This window comes from Helicoverpa armigera, chromosome 22, assembly GCF_030705265.1.
Source record: "Helicoverpa armigera isolate CAAS_96S chromosome 22, ASM3070526v1, whole genome shotgun sequence".
Lineage (NCBI taxonomy): Eukaryota > Metazoa > Arthropoda > Insecta > Lepidoptera > Noctuidae > Helicoverpa > Helicoverpa armigera.
The window spans coordinates 4,180,342-4,201,238 of NC_087141.1; the positions used below are offsets into that span (position 1 = coordinate 4,180,342).

The 20,897-nt window shown below is 35.8% G+C and overlaps 3 protein-coding genes across 4 annotated transcripts in view; all 3 read left to right on the plus strand.

Annotated features, from left to right (window-relative positions):
- LOC110370826 (glucose dehydrogenase [FAD, quinone]) overlaps window positions 1-20,897 on the plus strand; it is a 257,804-nt gene that overhangs the window by 72,500 nt on the left and 164,407 nt on the right. The gene's annotated exons all lie outside the window — the stretch shown is intronic.
- LOC110370871 (peptidoglycan-recognition protein LB) lies at window positions 1,332-6,938 on the plus strand. Its single transcript, XM_021326861.3, has 4 exons — window positions 1,332-1,494; window positions 1,905-2,115; window positions 5,334-5,452; window positions 6,175-6,938. The coding sequence occupies exons 1-4, from the start codon at window positions 1,419-1,421 to the stop codon at window positions 6,405-6,407; spliced, it is 639 nt and encodes a 212-aa protein (XP_021182536.3). The 5' UTR covers window positions 1,332-1,418; the 3' UTR covers window positions 6,408-6,938.
- LOC110370939 (peptidoglycan-recognition protein LB) lies at window positions 11,302-16,645 on the plus strand. Of its 2 annotated transcripts, none has more exons than XM_064040540.1 (5): window positions 11,302-11,490; window positions 13,333-13,452; window positions 13,827-14,061; window positions 14,413-14,531; window positions 14,820-16,645. In XM_064040540.1, the coding sequence occupies exons 2-5, from the start codon at window positions 13,377-13,379 to the stop codon at window positions 15,086-15,088; spliced, it is 699 nt and encodes a 232-aa protein (XP_063896610.1). In that variant the 5' UTR covers window positions 11,302-11,490; window positions 13,333-13,376; the 3' UTR covers window positions 15,089-16,645. The 2 variants fall into 2 exon arrangements, with proteins under 2 accessions (XP_063896610.1, XP_063896611.1); XM_064040541.1 differs by having other exon boundaries at window positions 13,338-13,452.

Sequence of the window (20,897 nt, forward strand, 5' to 3'; positions counted from 1 at the left end):
GATTTCAACTACTTACGTTGGCTATTCGCATATAACAGCCCTTTTACGCGGCAGTCCAGTTTTTTGCAGGATCCCGTTTGATTGCAAAAGATATTATATGCTAGTGTCCACACGAGCAAACCGCATGCAGGATCCTGCAAAATGCTGTTCCCGTCGATTTGTGCGATTCGGTTTTGTCACTTGAAACTGGATCGTTCGTCCAGTAAAAAGCAGGATTCCCTGCAAAAACCCTTTCACACGTAGTTCAGTTTTGCAGGATACAATAAAATGCCGGCCCCGCAAAACTGGACTGCAGTGTGAAAGGGCTGTTAAGAGATTAGCCAGTTGCGCAGAACATATTTTAGAGCACAAGCATTTGCGCAAGCATACGTCAATTCTCTGTTCCTTCACTCTTAAAGCCCAATGGGATGGAAAATCCAACACGACTGGAGGGAGATCAGACGCAGGACCGACATTACCGTGCTCTCCGATGAACGGATGTATCAATCACTAACTTTCAGACTCTGGGTTACTTTGTGATAGTTTCTAAAACCCACGAGGAAATCGAACCGAAATCGATACCGCACAGCTGTCGCACACGACAACTAGACCAACAGTTGAGCTGAGTAGCCAAAGTTGAGTAGCTGCCTCCTTGATACAGCTCAGAGCTACAGTAATTCACTAGACAATGTATATTTATGTATTAATGTATTAAATAAAGGTAAATTTTAATACACGTGTTTAATTTAGCACCGTGCGGTGAACTACAGGAAAACTATTACAAAAGCGAGATGGCCTGGTAATTTTAATTATAAGGAACATCGTAAAGAAGTTCCTAATAACCGTATTTTATATCTATTGACTAATAAATGCAGCTAAATTAGTTAAACGAGTGGTATGTGGACATTTCTGTGATTCACATTTTGTCCCATCATAGGAACGCGTAGAACTAATATGGAAAATTGGCGATATAGGTACTTTACAGGTGAAATAAAATACGAACAAAGATTATTTCATGTCACGGAAGGAAATAATGGATTAACTACTAGTAAGTCAAGGCAAATAACTGTAAAGTCCCCTAAAATTGTAATGATTTCTCATACCAATACTCATATAGGTAGGTATCATTCGTCTATTTTCCTCATAAAACCAATAATTTTACCTGATTCAAACATTCTTCGAATACCTACTCATGCTGTTGACAAATATACATTAGGAGCCCCTAATTCCTATAAGCGTCAAGTACATTTGACCACTAACATGAGTTCTTCAATAAGCCAACTCTTATCTCTTAACTTGGGGGGAAAGTACCGCGGGAACGTTTATATCTTATAAAGAATGGATGCAACAGTCAGTCCTCATTGGTCCACGGGCCGAGCTAACATAAACAAATCCTAAACATAGTAATATTGATTTAAAATCGATTTAATTTGCACAACATGGCGTTTAAATTGCTAGTGTCTGCTGTTTTTGCGAGTATATTGTCTGCGCACGCGTCGCCGCTTGCTTTGAAAAGTGAGTTTTTTTGTCTAATAATGTGGACCTATAAATTGGTGTATTTATCGTCAACTAAATTAATAATATTTGTAGGGAAAAAATAAAATTATTGTGTATTAGTGTGTACCTATTCGGCGTCCCCTAGAATTTCTTACGATTTAAAAAAAAAATTCTTTTTAATTATTTTGATTTGGCAATGATTAGGAATATTAGTGAACGGTACCGTGTGGTCTAAGTTATATGTATAAGTCCAACTTCCATTCCAAATGGTACAAGAGCTCAATTTGGGAAGTTCCGAGTTCAAGAATTGTTTAACATTAAGGTGGCTGGATCGTTCGAGAGACTTATTTCTGCCCTGGCACCCGAAGGGTTTCAGAAGAATATTTTTTTTGTCCCAAAAATTTTAAAATTGTTTTCCATTGTTCCAGGCATTGAACGCAGTTTCCCATTCTACAGCAAAGAGGAATGGGGAGCTGAGGTACCCACAGACGTGCGGCCCCTACACCACCCGGCACCCTACGTGGTCATCCATCACACTTACATACCCTCGGCTTGCGACTCTAGGGAGGATTGCTCAGCCAAGATGCGCTCCATGCAAAGATACCATAACAGCTTGGGTTGGGGCGATATTGGTTACCAGTAAGTGACTTTGAAACTTTATTTTCCACCAATTATAAATTTCTTGTTTGTAACGGACTTTCCAAAGAGGAAGAGGTTATCAATTCTTCAAAGATGCATGTATGTATTTTTATCCATCTTAATTAAACGAACAAATAAACCTCCTCTCCATCTTAACTGAAGAAATAATTAAGCCCCCTTCTTTCTTCCTTAATGGAGCCGTGAAAAGACGATTTTGGGTGTGCATCAGTTCACTGTTTAACATAATATGATGTGAAAAAGACCACTGATCCTAATGACTTAATTTTCGTGGCAGTAGCTGATGTATAAAACCACAAGACTTACCGTGCGGTCAAAATGATATTGCCTCAGAGTGTCCTTTTAACACAATTAATAATGATGGATCACACAAAAACTGCCTTTTCCTTAAACATTTTGGTAATTCTCATAAATCATCGTGCATTTTAACTCTGTCATCTGTCGATCAAATTAAGGAAAGTTTTAGTTGAACACGAAATAAAAGAATTAGTAATTCAGCTTTATTTTTTTTGGAATAGGTGATGTAGCGATGCTTATAAAATAGGTAAACCTATGTATTGCATCCACAGTGAACTGTAAGTAAACAATATGATAAATTATATATGTTTATGTGGACTAGAATGGGCATATTGCCATGTCTTATTAATAGTCGATTCATCAACTGCATAGTTCTCGTTTCTAACGACAGGTCTTTCATTGATAGAGTATTTAGTACTTAAAATACTTTGAACCACTGTTTATCTTCTTAGTAGGAATTGTATGTGTCAATCATCATCATTTGGATTATTTATACTAATAGGTACTACAAGTCTTTGTCTCTCTTTCGCTTTAGAACTTTAATGCCTGATCCGATTGAGATGAAATTTCTTACAGAGATGGGTTGCACACTGAAGAAGGGCGAAAAGGCATTTTTTTGGACAGATGGTAGTTAATTAGTCTTATACTCAGTTTGTCGCATATGACTTCTGCCTGCGTCTCACACATAGATTTTACATTGCTTGAATGTGGCCGTGCTCCATGTTAGTCTAGCTAGATATAAAATATACAGCTTAAAACTGATCTACCTTGGCGGAAAATGTTTTTTACATTTCCGTGTTTTCAATGATTTCAAGCTAAAAATAAAGGAAAAATTATGACTTTTCCCTGTTAACGAGGCTAAATAATTGTAGTTGTCCTCCCTCATTCAGACAAATAGATAGATAACGTACTTCCCGGCTGATATCTGTTTTTATGAGTACATACTACGTACTTATAATATAAAAAAAAACTGTGGCTTTTAATGTTTATCTATACTCATATTACAAAGAGAAAAAAGTATTTTTGTTTGTTTGTGATGGATAAACTCAAAAAACACATTATCTGCGAGTAACATAGGCTATATTTCATCCCGGTACCTACGGGCAGTCGTTCCCACGGGACGCGGGTCAAACCTTGGGAAAACGGCTAGTAAATTATATACCACGTATTAGTTAAAACGAACATAGCAGAATACAAAATATGTAACGTTCTCTTAAAGGTCACATCACTAATGACCTTACAATCAGTTCTTATTGATTTAAATGTTTTTAGCATCGGTTGTATATACATGAGTTATCTGTAAAAGCGGGGTTAACGCCAGGGAACCACCGTTACAGCAATAAACACGGTATGAGTCATCTTCGAACAAAACTCCCGCGCAGATTGATCGGAGATTAAGTAAACAGTAGTACCTATTACATTGGGGGTTTTTTTATTATTTATTGAATTTGACAGTTTTATCTTGGCTTATTAGATGGGTTTTTTTATTTGGTCAAGGTAATGCAATAAGTGGATCAGTGTCAAAATGACAAGACTTACCTTTATCGAAATAAGTACATAGATATTACTCAACTTTAAGTTATACTTAAAACTATCCATTTATGGTTGACTTGACTGACGTTAGTCCGTTTTCTCAAAGGGTTTTCTCATAGTTTTTGATACGACTAAGCACAGACGTTCCCACTATGGGTTGTGCAAACGTTCTTCCTTGGGGATGCAGAAGTCGCGAGCGAAATCTAGTAAGTACCTAACTAAAACGAACTAACAAATGATAGAATGAATAAGTAGTGAATCGGTACCTATTACCCGAAATTTAAGAAGGAGGCAAAAGTAAGTACCTATACCTATAGCCTACACTCAATATTTCTAGACCCAATAAGCACATTGGTAATAAAATCAGCCTTGCTGATTGGTGCTCACAAAACGCTCGTATTATGACGTCACAGAGGGAAAACCACGCCCACTGAGTCCTGTTGATATAAAACAATTGATAAATGTATGTAAAATGAAGCTGTATTCATGTATTAAGATAAAATGTACTCAATTAGTGGTCTACATAACTGTTGACTAAAGAAATCGCCTCTTTTGGATTATTAACATCCGTTACCGCATTCAGTAAAATAGTTTTTAATTTTTTACTCAACTACTTCTGTTATGTAAGTACTTGCACAGTCATAAAAAATATCAAGGGGAACTACCGACTCCGCTGAAGCGAGAAAATCAAATGTTGATAAAAGAAATACCATTATTTCTAAATCTGGTTTCGACTAAACCGGTTTAGGTTTTAGCCAATGACTGTATTCTATTTTTGGCTACAATAATGGCAGGTTATTTTATACGAATGCAAGTTTTTTGGCTAATATCTTTTGTAGTATTTGATCACGTTTTTTCGCTAGTGACTTGGCAGAATTTGTAGATCATCATCAACAATTATTATAAATCATGTAAATATCTACAAAATGTTTGCGCTGTCATTGTGACAGTCGTTTAAGCCTATAAGCCCATTAGTGGATAATCGCGCTATGAGTAATACTTGAAATGGTTTTTGGGAATCATCAGGCGAAAGATATGGAGGAGTGCCAGGTATCCGAGAGCAATATCCTAGTTAGAGCGAAGTTGAGAAAAAAACTAGAAAAGCCCACCACCATACATTCTCCACCATAAACCTTCTTATACCTGTTATACATAACAGATATACATAACAGGTATAAGAAAATGCCGGTCGTCTATTGCTTAGCTATGTATTCAAGAAAGTATATCTGGAGATACAATTGGGGCTCTATTCCCATCATCAAATTTTGGGGAGGCCTTTTTGGGAGGCTTACCTCAATTATCTCTTACAGCGGGCAGTAGATAGTAATGTTAATTTAACTGTTATTTGATTTCGACCTGTTCTTCCCTAGTTTCTGCGTGGGTGGTGACGGAGCAGCGTACGAGGGTCGCGGCTGGGACACGGTGGGCATCCACGCGACCGTCGCCAACAGCCACAGCATCGGCATCTGTCTTATTGGAGACTGGAGAGGTATTTATGTACTATAACAATGCTTTATGATTAACAAAATCTTCTTCCTCCTGTGCCCAAGTTATTTGGTCCGTGTAAAATGTTACCCGCTTCTGTTTCTCTCATCTATACTAATATTATAAAGCTGAAGAGTTTGTTTGTTTGTTTGTTTGAAAGCGCTTATCTCAGGAACTACTGGTCCGATTTGAAAATTTCTTTCAGTGTTAGATAGCCCATTTATCGAGGAAGGCTATAGGCTATAGGCTTTTTATCCCGGTATGGGAAGTAGTTCCCACGGGATGCGGGTGGAACCGCTGGCAGAAGCTAGTTCCCTATAACTGCAAAATTACGTATGGACCATTCGCCGATTCCTCTTACCCTTTTTTTGCCTTTACATAATTTATGACTTTTCTTGCCTTATAACAAATGTTCATTTAGTTTTAATTTATTCCATTTATTTACCAGCATGCCTGAAAAGGTAACACAATATTAGTATGACAGTTTATAATAAGGTAAACGCAGTCCTGATGATCTTCCTTTTTTTTTTCTTAGCCCTAATTGTCCCACTGCTGGGAAAAGGCCTCCCCATTTTGTCTCCACACCTCTCGATCCATAGAGTGCTCCCACCAGTCAGGGTTGTAGGCGTCCAGATCGTCACGCCACCTCTTCCGGGGCCTGCCACGTCTGCGGTGGCCATCATGATCTTCCTTATTTACCGGTATTAATGTCATCTTTATTTTCAGTGGAACTACCTCCAGTTGAGCAGCTAGAAACGACCAAAGCTTTAATCGAAGAAGGAGTAATACGAGGCAAGATCAGCCCTGACTACAAACTGATAGCTCACAACCAGGTCAGCGCTACTGAGTGTCCTGGTGACGCCCTCGTCGCGGAATTCTCTACCTGGCCACATTATACTCCTGGACGTCCTGACTTCAGCGTTTTGACGACCACTCCTGCAGCGATTACTTCGGCATAAAGCTCTCTTATCTCTGTACCTATTCAACTTAGCAATCATTGGAAAAAAACACATGACAATCGCATCAGGGACTTTGACTCCGCCTACGTTTGAATGTAGCGACAAATAATGTTATAACTAATTATGTAAAAGGAATAGCTATCATATTTATTGTACTATAAGGGCTTTCGTCAAAATTAAATTTCAAAATAGGGAATATTAAAAAAAAATATCATTTATCATGCTTTTTCGGAAAATTGGTGTTTTGATTGGACAAAGGTTACATCTGTTTGTATTTAATATAGCATTACTCTTGCACTATTTTCTGACTTTTGCACTACATATTTTGATTAAAAATAGTGATGCAAAAGTGGATGACATTCTTTTGTTCTTCAATAGCATAGGTTTTTGTGGCCATTGTAAACTTAGCCATTCTATGACTGAGGCTTATCGACTGAAATCCTTGTTATTTTATTTTTGCATTTTTATTTATTGTCACATGCTTGCCATTATTTATAAATAAACAATTAAATGCCTGTTTTATACTTTTAATATGTGGTTTTATTTGTATTCTGTTTCTCTGAACGTTTATTAAATAATAATTCAGATAAATGATTGATTGGTGGACCTACTGGAATAATGTGGCTAACCGCAAAATACTTGGCTATATAAACACGTCGTAGTAAAAAGTACTTCCCACTCTATTCGCTGTACCATAGAAACGGAACTACATATATGCATTACCTACTATATCTATGCCTACTATATGCCTACTATGTCTTATGTAAAAGAATAATAAAAACTGAATCAGAGCGCAATATTAACTGAGTCCTGAAAACTGGCTGGTTCGATAGGAAAGTTGACATTAAAAATGTCAAGCAAGTTGATTAATTCTAAAGCTTTTTTTTTATTTATTTTTTTCATGTGAATGGAATATGTGAAGGATATGTTTATACTGAAACAGCTTTCTTTTGGCAGATTACTCAATCTGTTATGCCCAAGATCTCTTGCACACTGCAAACTTAACAGCCGGCTAATAGTTGGTCCGATGGTTTATTGACAATATTTTAGTGTAATCCTGATTGTTGTAAATGAGCGCACTACCATTCATTTCCATACCGATTTATGTGTGCAAAATATCGGCCGAAATATAAGTCTGTAGTAAGCGGTAGCTCAAGACCCAGAGCTCCGGGATTGTTCGAAAGATTTACCGCGGCCCTGGTATAGAAAGGGCCAAAGAAGGAACGTAATGGGTAATGGAGAGTAAGAGTGACACTCCCTCACGCTGCACCCACAGCGGGTCATTTGATGATTTCCAATAAAAAATTATAATTGCTGCGCCCTAACAGGGTAATGTATAACTAGGATAAAGATGCATATCTGTAACAGTATACATTTTGCAATAACTAAATACCTAAATAAATGTTACAGCTCCACGTGGTATCCTATGTAAAACTTAAACCACATTAGTAGATGTCTCGATAAGTAGTAACTATGAGCTTGCACACTGCACTGACGTATATGAATGACACAGAAACGCATCACCCGAACATTATCATCATTAACTATAATATGTAATAGTCTAAAACGTTTCCTGCAATTTATTACGATGACTGATGTCAGTATTTCAGTTCTATTTATATAAATTCAGTACAAGTTATTGTTAGGCTAATATTTTCAGTAAAATGAAGTTAAATGTCAAGCAAATTGCATGTAATTGAAAATTTTTCATAGAGTGAAAGCTTTGTAATATTTTGTAATACAGTATTTAGAGTTTTTTTTTTATAATACAGGTTTTCAAAGAGATTTTGTGGATCAACCATGATAATGACCTAATTAATGATCTATCTAAATAAACCTATATGACCTATGTGACCTGTCCACAGGCCACCATACAAGTATCCATTGAATTTTTCAACATATACAAACAACCAAATCCCACTATTTCGGAGTTAAAAAGAACAACCCAGCCCTTTACCTATGTACTTAGCTTCTGCCAGCAATTTCAGAGGTGAATCTGCAATACTTCTGCATGAACCCGCATAAAAAATTGCGTAAAGCTTTCCTCCATAAATGGGCTATCTGACACTGAAAGAATTTTTTAAATCAGGCTGGTATGTAGTTCCTGAAATTAGCAAAAAACTCCTCAGCTTTATACTATTCGTATACATTCTTTCTTATTCATAACAAAATAAAGGATCTCAAAAAAGGCGTAACGCCTAAACGTTACTAGAAACAACCACCCAATGAGCACAGCAATTGTAACTAGCCGATTACCTAACTATACTTACGGTCAAACCTCACAAATACCTATCTACTGTTCTAAAAAAACATCCTGCCTTTATTGATTAGATTCTTCATCTGGAACACTAATCTCTGACCGGATACATCAGAGGATACAGAAAAAAACTAAAATCTAGTAACCGGTCAAGCTCAACGTTCAAGGCGTTCAGGGAATACCCTAATCTTTTAGATCTACAAACATTCGCATATATTAATTACATTACCCTTTCTTATCACAATTTGATAATAATAATTAATTAATTACACTCAAGCTTGAGTCATTCATTAAATAATACTACTTGAATGTTGTGTAATGTCCTGTATCTACATACGTATCAAGGGCAACTCAAGTCCAAGTGCTGAAGAAAACTATTTGATGGATGATTCAGGACATCGAACTTTTCAGTATATTTTTGTAAAGGACAAGAATGATGTAGGTATATATGATGAACGATGTAGGTGTATAGAAAGTAAATGCCCTCAAGTTCACGTGGTGTGAGTAAATTGTTATGTATGCATAGCACTGTGCCTTTTTGGGGATCCGTAGGTCAATTTAACATGGTAGTAAATTCGTTTTACGGTAATAAATGGAGCTCTTATGTAGTAGTAGTATTATTCTGATCAGCAAAGCACTTGGCAAATCAAAATGGATCTGCAAATGCATGTACCACCTAGCTTTAAAGAAGTTGCCTAATATTCTTATCAGCAAAGTACCTATATTATAAAGATCTTCAATTTTCGTTTCTGAGGACCGTGTAATGGTTGGAGAAAGAAATTCAGCACGTATACCTATGCTATGCAAGTTTACGTTATACTCGATCCAATAGATATCAATCTAGACAAACATTCTAGAAAACACTTAAGAAATAATAGTTTTGACTTAACTTATGTGTACTTAACCAACATATTTTTGACATGACACACGTGGGAAATATGTGTTGAGTGACTCCCTCGAAAGGTTTTTACTTTCCCCGCCACTTATAAAACTCTTATCAAGTCGGCCATTACCTATTATAACAATCATTAAGTTAATCATTATTAATGACGTGTAGTATAAATCACAGTAAAAAAAAACATTTTCCAAGAAATATCCCCGAAATCCGGAATGTCCACATTCTCTTGTTTTTCCCTCATTTTTGATTTTGTTTTGATAAGTCTGCATTTTAGTTCAATGAAAGGTCACATTACATTCACAAAACAAATTGTTATTTTTTAAGTTATTATATTTTTTGATTATAAGAAATAGCTTTTCAGCGAAAAAAGAAATAGCTTTTTTTTCTCGTGTCATCGTGAGAGCTGAACAAGTCCAAGTTGAGTAGCAGAGTTTTGTTAAATCCGCCTAACTGTCTCTGACATGGCATTGTAACGACTGCTGTTCTGCAATTCTACTAACTTCTCTTCGAAATCTAACCCCAAACCTAAGGTGGTACGACTTTAAATGAAATTCTAGTTAATGTCCTATTTTTTTTTTGGTGGGAAATCATTAAATGACCCGCAGAGGGTGCAGTGTGTGTCGGATTCTAACTGACTAAAACTTACCATGATCCTTCCGGGGTTTTGTCTCTGTCAAACAATCTTGCAGCCACGGCAGGCCAAAGCCTGCCCTAAGAGGTATTATGTAGATGGAGATACCCCAATAATCTAAATTAACTGGGTAACTGGGTTGAGGAGGTCAGATAGGGCAGTCGCTCCTTGTAGAACACTGGTACTCAGCTGCATCCGGTCAGACTGGAAGCCGACCCCAACATAGTTGGGAAAAGGCTCGGAAGATGAGATACCCCAATAATCTCTGCTTAAAATTTGTATACGGGCAAAGTTATTAAACTTTAACTTGCAGGTACAGTATTAACGTTTACTTATATTTATTTACGTTTTAGGACCAGTTTTTGCTGCAAGTGTCTACCTACTGATGTTATCGTTAATTTGTTTTGATTTAGAAATCCGTCATTAAGTAGGACTTACTGCAATTAGTGTATTTGCTGTTTATTTGCGTACCTACTGGTTTATTAAATCATATACTTAATATCATTTTAATATAAAAAAGTGTCCTGAAGGTATTTAGGACATGGTCCAAACTGTCGGCAGTCAGGGCTCCATAGAGAGAAACTGCATTTTATTTCTAAGGTTTATATTAATACTTTTGAAATCATAATGTACCTAATATTAAAAATTATAACGAGTTAGGCAAAGTGTGAATGTTTGTGACGCTGTAATCTCTAGATCTACTGAACTGATTTTGAGAGTTCGTGCAAGTGTTACTGTAATAAATCCAAAAATCAATCAATACCCGTACCTTATAAGTTATAAAAATACAATGTAAGTATTCATTTGTGTTTACTAACATAACATAGGTACAAACATAAATACCACATTATCAATTCAGCATACTGAAATGCTATTGTTAAGTACTTACTGTCATTCACATATTTCACACATTTTTTAACAACAGCTCACAACCATATCACAAATCACAATTCTTCGCATAATTCACATAAACACATTACGATTTCAACTATTTAAATTCCTAAACTAGAATAGTTAGTTCCAAAAAGTGCGGAACCCGCGGTGCTCTTGACCGCTATTTCTCAAGCGAGGGGAATCACCTTGCCGAGGAAGTCTATATAAAACACGTTGTAGGGCGAATTATACATTTATACGAACTAACATTGTGATACAGACGTGAACCTTATTATAGGAAACTAGTGTTGTTATAGGAAAAACTACGTTTGTAGTATAAAGGATAATTTGTGGTCGACGATTAAGTTGCTGTATATAGTTACCTGAATCTGGTGTTTGTATTACGTATTAATTAGATGAACAGGTGAGTCAATGTTGGTTTTATTTTTATATTGACATTCAGTAATAAGTATTGACAAGTCTACATCAAGATTGGGAGGTTAGGAGTGATAATAGAAATGTTTATAGTCAAGTTAATGTAGTTTTTTAGGAATATGATTTTTTTTAATCTACTCCAGATTTTTAAAACACTGGGAAGACAAATTGATTTCTAACAATTGCTCTGGCTCTGTAACTTGTCCATAAGTATTCGATGGATAGAAATCAGTTGATTATCACACAATAGATGCACATGCATCGGCAGGTAGGATGTTATACCTATTTTATGCAAATCGATCTATTCCGATATATGGTCTATCCCTATAAATGCAGTGTCCTATTTGGGACAGTGATTGAGTGTATGGTTACATAATATAATGCCTTTTCCGTGTTTCATGGATGAGGAAATCTATTCATGATGCTTTTCTTGGAAACTGAAATAAACATAAAAATGTCATACCACATGAATGAATCAATTCATCGTAATTCTGTAATTGAAATTAAATGAATCATGTAGGTTTGTTGACAATTGTTAATCCGTGACATACCCACATACTACTTGAAAACACTATTCTTAAGGTACTTAAAAGTACCCCAGCGGGGCCCAGCAGGGCCAAGGCCTGCCGGGGCTGCGGGTTGTTCGAAAGAGATACCGCGGCCCTGGTACATAAAAGGCCTATGACGGAACACGACGATTTTAGTCAGTAAGAGTCTGACACTCCCTCTCCGCTGCTAACCCACAGCGGGAGGGGTCATTTGATGATTTTACGTCGCTAAAAAAAAAAAAAAGGTACTTAAAAGTAGGTATTGGATTCTTTTACTAGCACAATCAGTGGTACCTTTCAGGCTTAAATATGTTTCACCTAAAAACAGCAACTGATAACATTTCCTACATATTTATTTTTGGGACCATCTGTGTATGGAATGTCCTTCCCAAAGAAGATATAGGTCAACTGTCAACGTATTTGAAAATTCACAAAGCAAGTAAGTCCGAACCCAGGAACGAACCCTTGACTACTAGACTAGACCAACGGAAAAGTTAGATGTGGGCAAAAGCTACAGCCTTTTAGAGGTGTAGCCTAACCAAACGACCACTAGGCTGCTAATTACTATGTAAAAATATTGAAAATAACTTATAGCTAACAATTAAAATAAATCACCGGTGATATTGACCTCTAGTGTAATCACTTAAACTTGACGAGAGATAATTGTTCCAACGTCACTCTGACGTAGTATGTGACAAGAAGTCACGACGCATGCGCGGCTCTCATTAGTTTTAATTACAAGTTCCACGTGCTTCGTATGTGAGGAAATATTAGGTATTATTGTTCTCTGAACAATTTAGAGTAATGATATGATTAGCGGAATTGTTTTTTAACAACAACTAGGCCTCGCAATTCCAGGATTAATTCTCTCAGATAACATTTGGGAGACATTTATCTTATAACAGCAAAATCACTTAAAAATATATGATAGGTGATAACTGACTGAGATGGAATTCTGAATGGAAATAGCATAGAACTATCTGTAAATAGGATTTAGATCACTAAGACATAGGACACAATGAGACAAATATTGCTTCTTCAACTAAATTCATTTCATCGGCAGACATGACATAACATTACTTATTAAAGTGAGTAACTTTCATTCACAAAATTACTCGAACCTTTTCCACATTATCATATCGAATAATCCCAGCGATAGATACGAACACAAACATAATATCGATTTGCGCAAAATATAAACAAAATATGTACCTATATAGGCATATAAACATAATAACATATGATAGTGTAATCTATAGAGCTGAGAGTTTATTTTGTTTCAGTATAGAACGTGCCTCATGGCTGCAGTGACCACTGGTACCAGTGAATGATGATGCTCCGTGTGTTCCTGCTGATTTGCGCGTGCGCGAGTGTGTTAGCTATGCCGAGTGCTTTTAGTAAAGGTGAGAGGACTTTTTATATATTTTTATGTTAGAATATGTTAGTATATGCCAAAAAATACTAAATATGTATGTAGCTATGTCAAAAAAAGTGTTTCCTTGTTGGTAACTTTCATAATATCACTGAGGACCTGAACATTACTGTTAGTATTAAGTATGTTGTTATGTATTTTTGGCTGTGTTCTGATTTTTACACTGATTTTGTGTGATAAGTAATTCACTTTAGACCGTTCATGAATGTCGATACATATAGTTGATCTCCCGGCGATTGTGCAATCAGTGCTGAAATCTGTTTACAGCTGCATACCTACCTCTATTTGTCATTGATGAATCCCTAACTTTTCTTGTCAAATACAAATTCCATCTTCAACTTCCAGACCAATCGCTAGAAAACGAGGTCCACTCATACAACTTTCCGTTCGTGACCCGAAAACAATGGAAGGCCAGGTCTCCTGTGAAGAAGACGCCTCTTCAGACACCAGTACCTTTCGTGGTGATCCATCATTCCTACATACCAGCAGCCTGCTATGATAAGGAACAGTGCTGTGCTGCCATGAGGAGTATGCAGAACTTCCATATCGATGATCGGGGGTGGTGGGATATTGGTTACAGGTGAGCGATTGTCTATAGTATTTATAGAAGTTGGAGAACTTGTTTGTTAGTAAAATACGTTCCCAATAAATGTTAGATAGAGTACATGAGGGAGCATTGAAGGGAACTCTTAAGATATCGTATAAGAAGAGTAGGTCCATAAGGGAATTTATAAGGACACTACATAAGAGTGTACATAGGGACAGTACACAATGGAAATAGATAGCCAGTTTATAGAAGCACTATAAAAGGAAATACATAGGGTATAGTATATTAATAAGGAAGTGTATAATTTGGTATATACATGAGACATGTCATGTGAAACATTTGATCAAACTGTTTTATATCAGCATATTTATTTTTTGCCCTCAGTTTCGCGGTAGGCAGTGACGGTGCAGCATACGAAGGCCGAGGATGGGAAACGTTGGGTGCGCACGCGCTACATTTCAACACCGTCAGCATTGGCATCTGTCTCATCGGAGATTGGAGATGTAAGTTTTTTGCGACGTACAAAACAACTGGTCTATAAATTAGGATTAGGAATGTTAAGTAAAAACATTGGATACCTATGGACGATATAACTATTTAAAGTCCTTTGAATAATTTTTATAATTCCCACTTCTCCAGAATCCCAACAAACTTCATCACACTTTCCGAAATTACAATCAGACTTTACTGTCCCTCCGCTATCCCTACCTCTTCTCAGTCTACGAAGTTGACTATTTCAGACTTAAGCAGGCACGACAAAAATATTCATAAAAAACCCATTTCCCTTTCAGTTGAAGTCCCTCCAGCTGAGCAAAGGAAGACAGCTATGGCGTTAATCGCAGCCGGGGTAGAACTTGGCTACATCAAGCCTGATTACAAGCTCGTTGGTCATCGCCAAGTTCGAGCCACCGAGTGTCCGGGAGACGCACTCTTCAACGAGATCAAAACGTGGGACCACTACTCTCCTTTCCCTAACTCACATTTAGATTTACTTAGTGTTGAAGAGATACCAGACTTTGTGAAAGAGGCTATTAGAAATAACGGTACTGTGCCGGTTTAATGTAAGATTGTAGTTTTAGGTCAATTATATTGTTAGGTTACCTAAGTACCTTTATATTTCTTATTAAGAAAAATCTTATTTTAGTTGTTCAAAAATTTTAGATTCAATAAATTTTAGCGATATTTCTATAGCCAGTCTAGGAATAGTATTTAATACTCTCTCTGTATAATAATGTATACATTAACCACGCCATAATGATATGTAAATGCCACAGTAATATGGTGGGATAATAAATTTGTCTTAAAGTTTTAAATGCTTCACCACACTGTATCGTTCAGGGTATTGTATTGTTATGATGTAAGTTATTTTACAGATGATTTACAGATTTACAATGCGTGTCTTTTTTGTTCTAACCTATTCTACCTCATTGTGTGAAGAGAACTGTACTGAGGAATTCATGTTAACTCTGTCGTATACTTATTTAGGTAGCGCGTACTGCAGTATAATTTTCTTAAACTTTATTCTGCTTTTCTTTAAAATTGTAAATATATTTTTAAGTAAAAATATCACCTCTTAATATGAAATATGACTTGCGCAAGACGGCTGGCAGGAGCTGGATGCGAGTAGCCGAAAATCGATCTCAGTGGCGTGCACTTGGAGAGGCCTATGTCCAGCAGTGGACTGTGATAGGCTGATGATGATGATGATGATGATGATGAAATATTTTATACAAATGATACCTATGTATGTAGATACGTAAGTCTGTGTATTAATTAAAATAAGTGTATATGTTTATTATTATATAAGTGTGTATTCATAATTATTTAGTTCAATATCATATATAATTGCTTATTCGTCCTATATCAGTTCCTGTAACTCAATTACGTAGGCATGTTAATGTTAATTAGATATATAATGTAAATAAAAAACAAAACGATTGTAAATAAATCTTTATTAATTAGGTAAATAAATGTTTTATTTTCGTTATCTATTCTTGGGAACACTTGGCGCTTATCTTGACGTAATTTCCATTCATAAGCAAAAGTTCCTCAGAACTGGGATTTTACACATTTCATTCAGAAAGCTGTTTATAAGAATTATGATAGACGCTGTTTTACGTAGAAGTATACCCCAAGGGTTGGCCGAAGTCTGTAAGAATCCGGCACCCCCTCAAGCTACACCCAATAGGAGGGGTCATTTGATAATTTACATCCAAAAAAATACCAACAGGCACTGAGATCTAGTTTATCCGCTATGACGTTGAAGTAGTGTATAGTCCCTTTATCTAATAGGTGAAGGGCGTTAACCTATATATTATAAACAATACATGCAATGTACGTCATTCGAGTTTACAAGTACAAACAATACTGTTACCCTACTATTAATTTACAACTACTTACCTACTGAATAAGTATCAATAAGAACACTCATTCATCAACATTTATATAAGTGCAATATTTTTCTCCTTTTTATGTACCTAAATTATTTAGTTTGGATTATTAGTTCTTTAGTTTAGTTATCTTACCAATTATTACAAAAATTGCGTAACTTTCTTAGTAATCTTGTGGGGCTAACAAATTGAATTAGGTTCAATATATTTATATTACTAGCTGTTTCCGTTTTAATTTAATCGTTCATTCACCCTGAAATTAAGACTTGATCAATATAGATAGCCTTTCAACGTGACGATTAGAAATACCGACATTTTCGCCGCTCCCTAAGCTATCTTCGCAATTGCTATCATTTTGAGTGGCTCTTGTTGTACCTACCACAACATGAACTGGTTAAACCAAAGAAAGGAGGAACTGACAGTTCAAATAAATAAAATTCTTTCACCATATCTTATTTAAATAAGCTGGTAAATAGATTAAAAGTCAACGTCCTCATATTTTAATCGATAACAAACATGGAATGGGCTAACATTCCGACGGTTGTGCCCAGATAACTCGATTCACAAACAACAACAATTTTTTACTGACCTGCCTTGATATAGTATCTATGTAGTTCTTACTTGAATGAAAGTACACACTCGTTTCGTACTCGTTTTATCGTGAAATGTTCCAGAAACTGACGACAGTTATGTAGATATTACCGGCCAAACCCGATTGCAGGACCAACTTCATAGTTTGATCCAAGCTAAAGTAATTTATCCTATATGGCTTAGGGTAAACTAGTTTGTCCTGAAATCGAGTTTAACATAGACAAGATACCTACATAGGTGAAGGTGAAAGACTGAAAGACGCGAATAACATTTCCGTAAACGTCTCATGGAAGTTTTGTTTAGATTAGCTTATTTAAGTATCACAGGATTTTAATGACATATTTATAATAAAGAATGGTTGAGCCCTGTAGATGTGCAGCACCTAAAATCAGTTACTTAGAATTAATTTTTGGAACTGGCAAGTATACCAAGTCACCCGCGTTAAAATCGTGCAGTTTTTGTAATACCTTCCCAGTTATTTTAAGCCTCTGCCATTGAATCATTGCTCCCAGAAACTGAAAATGATTGTTACTGAAGTCAAGCAGGCTGTGCATCACTGTGTATCACGGTCGATAAGGTAGGTATTATATATTGCTATATTCTTTTCCTATGTCCTATGTCCAGCAGTGGACTGCGATAGGCTGATGATGATATTCTTTTCAGTACACAGTATACATTTATTTTATATTACCTCTCTTAACGGGCTTACTGGAAGAGATTTCTTATAAAATAAGCTGTGTGTCTATACTATTATACTGCGTTTATGTGTTTATACTATTTGTTCTATTTTTTCTTGAGTGTGTTCTGTGTGTGTGTAGCTGTGAACATATACTATTAACAAATGTAGGTAATAAATGGTACACCATCACATGCGTGTCATCCAATTAATAGCTACAAATACAAAGATCTAATTGCTGAGCCGTTTGATAACATTGTTTTTGTTTTCCTGCATGAGGGGAAATATATAGATTTGTAATAGAACATACATACATATAATTTATGATTATAGATTCTACCAATTTAAACTTAACAACCTGAAATAAGTGACATATCTTGCTAGACTCAAAGCCAGTCTACTAAAATGTTTATACCTACAGTCCTACTGAAACTGAAATCATCAACATTTCCACTTCTGTCTAGGTTCAGCTTTGGTCTGATCTATTAAAATTATATCAGGTCTGATCTATTAAAATTATATCAGGTCTGATCTATTAAAATTATATCAGGTCTGATCTGTTAAAATTATATTAGATCTGATCTATTAAAGCAGTTATTTACATTTATCGGCTGGTAAATGTAAATAACTGCTTATTTACTTTAAAGGATCGGATTAAGTGACCTACTCGATAAAATAAAATTATCACGTTTAGGCACGTGAGTGTACTTAGAAAGCACGTGATTTTTAGTCCCTACGTGGTCAATGTGATCAAATAAGTTTACCTTATATAAATATATCGGTTTCTTTTCTTAATCTTTATTGTCCCACTGCTGGGCAAAGGCCTCCCCATTTTGCGTCCACGCCTCTCGATCTTTCGAGTGTTGCCGCGAATCAGGGTTGTAGGCGTCCCGGTCGTCCCACCATCTCTTCGGTAACCCGTCCGAGGAAGCCGTTTTGTGGTACCCACCCAATGAGTGGCAGTGTGGGCCCATCTGTTTGATTTATGAAAAGACTCGACCCGCCCCGATTTCGAACGGGTGCAATGCTGATAATATACTCCCTTGCGAAGCCAGGGGGCCGCTGGTTATAGGTAGGTACATTATTATAACCTGACTCTTCAATCACTCTTTCTATAAAAAAAAATAGCATCAAAGTCCGTTGGGTACTTTCAAAGATTTATAATACATAGGATTATAGGGACAGAGAAAACAACTTCGTTTGATATGTGATTTTACATTTTCTCGAAATATGTAGGTATGTTGTTTCTTTTAGATGGGACATCATTTTCTGACTGTGACCGGCTGATATAAAACTTAATTGATTTATCAGCAGTGCAGTGCCACATTATTATCAGTAGGTAAGATTAATATCGCCGATGATCTTGCAATGATGCATGATCAGCGTCACCAATGGTCTGACTAAGTACTGTTACTCGATACATAAATATTAATCTAATGTGAATACCCTAATCTGACATCTGAACCGATCTAGTGTGTACATTATGTTGTGTATATTTGATTATGACAAATTTCTGGTCGATATTGACTGATAAATGAGTCATGCGCAGCTGGTGGTGTGTTAATAGGATTATTTTGTACAATCTTCTATCTTTCTGTAGTGTTGCTTAGGTACCAGAGATAGGAATTTGACATTAATTAGGTACTTGCACGGGACTTTTTTTTTAACTCCTCCCGCTGTGGGTTAGCAACGGTGAGGGAGTGTCAGACTCTTACTGATTAAAAACCGTCGCGTTCCGTCTTAGGCCTTTTATGTACCAGGGACGCGGTAACTCTTTCGAACAAGCAGCCCCGGTAGGCCTTGGCGCTACTCGGCCCCGCTGACTTGTATGGGGCTTATGTTAAAATTCTATTATTAGTAAACAAATCAACTGGTAAATAGAATATTAGGAATGGTCGTTAGTGTTAAGTAGTTTTAGGTAGTCCACCTGTTAAACAAGACCAGTCTTTGAGTAACAGGTTCGATAGGCTATAATGTTTCCTTCTTATCCAATCTCTCTTTCGATTACAAATTATAGTTCCAATTAAAAATACCTCAGTATTTTATTTACTTACCTTTAGTTGTACACGGTACAATAATTTTGTTTGAACACGTAATTTACTTCAGTTAACGATCATTTGCATGTCGCAGGGACTTCACCGTAAGACGATCAAGAAAAACACAGTCAAATGTAAACACAGTTTAATGACATTGATGACTTTCACAAAAATAATTGTTCACTATAAATAAAACGTACTTAACTACGTTTTAAACATTATTAATTTTATTTTTATTATGTATTGATAAAATACAATGATTTAGGACATATTTAAATACATAGATCGTGGGTTTTTACAATGACAACAAAAACAAGAAATTACTTATTATTTGATTTTCTATTAATTGAATAGGAATGTTAGTTTAAAAATCTGTTACGGTATTTTATGTATAATAGACACCTAAATAAATTATTAAAGATTGCATGGAAATTCACTTAAAACCATCGAATTTTCTTTGCGATTGTACAATGGTGATGAAAATGGTTACATTAAGATAAAACCGCATCTTACTAAATGCTACACGACTGTACACATACCTATAACATTTGGTAAATAAAACTCCTTAGTTACAAAGTATTAAAAATGGTCATTACATAGATTCATACAAACATTCATTTGTTTAGACTTAATTTCAGAACGATAGGACCATTTTTCAGATCATTGAAAATCAAACAATTGTTTTTTTTTTCTGCAGAAGTGTTAACAGTATTAACTGAATTATTATCCAATATGAATTTTGATATTAGAGGTTTTAAAATGTTCCTATTCGTTCCCTGTTCAATAAAGGTGTAGACATAATTTAATATTCTTCTACATTTGACACTAAACGTGTTCTTAACACAGATCTGAATGTAAAGCTTGGCTTAGTTTGGACTTAGGCCTGTTATATAGTACCTAGGATTTGTGTACGTTCACACCAAAGGAAAAACTATTTATATATAATCTCTGTAAAAAAAAAAAACTGGCAAAATGTGTATTCGAAATACGTTGGTGAAAAATTAGGTTTGATTCACTTCTGTCATAAAGAAGTTTGTAAAATTGTCTCTGGTGTGAACGTTTAGGTTAAGCGTATGATAATCACAATAATTTGATTTGATAGACATCGATATTAATAACAGCACAAAACATCTAAGAAGCCTTAACGATAAAATTACAGTATACATAGAAATTTAT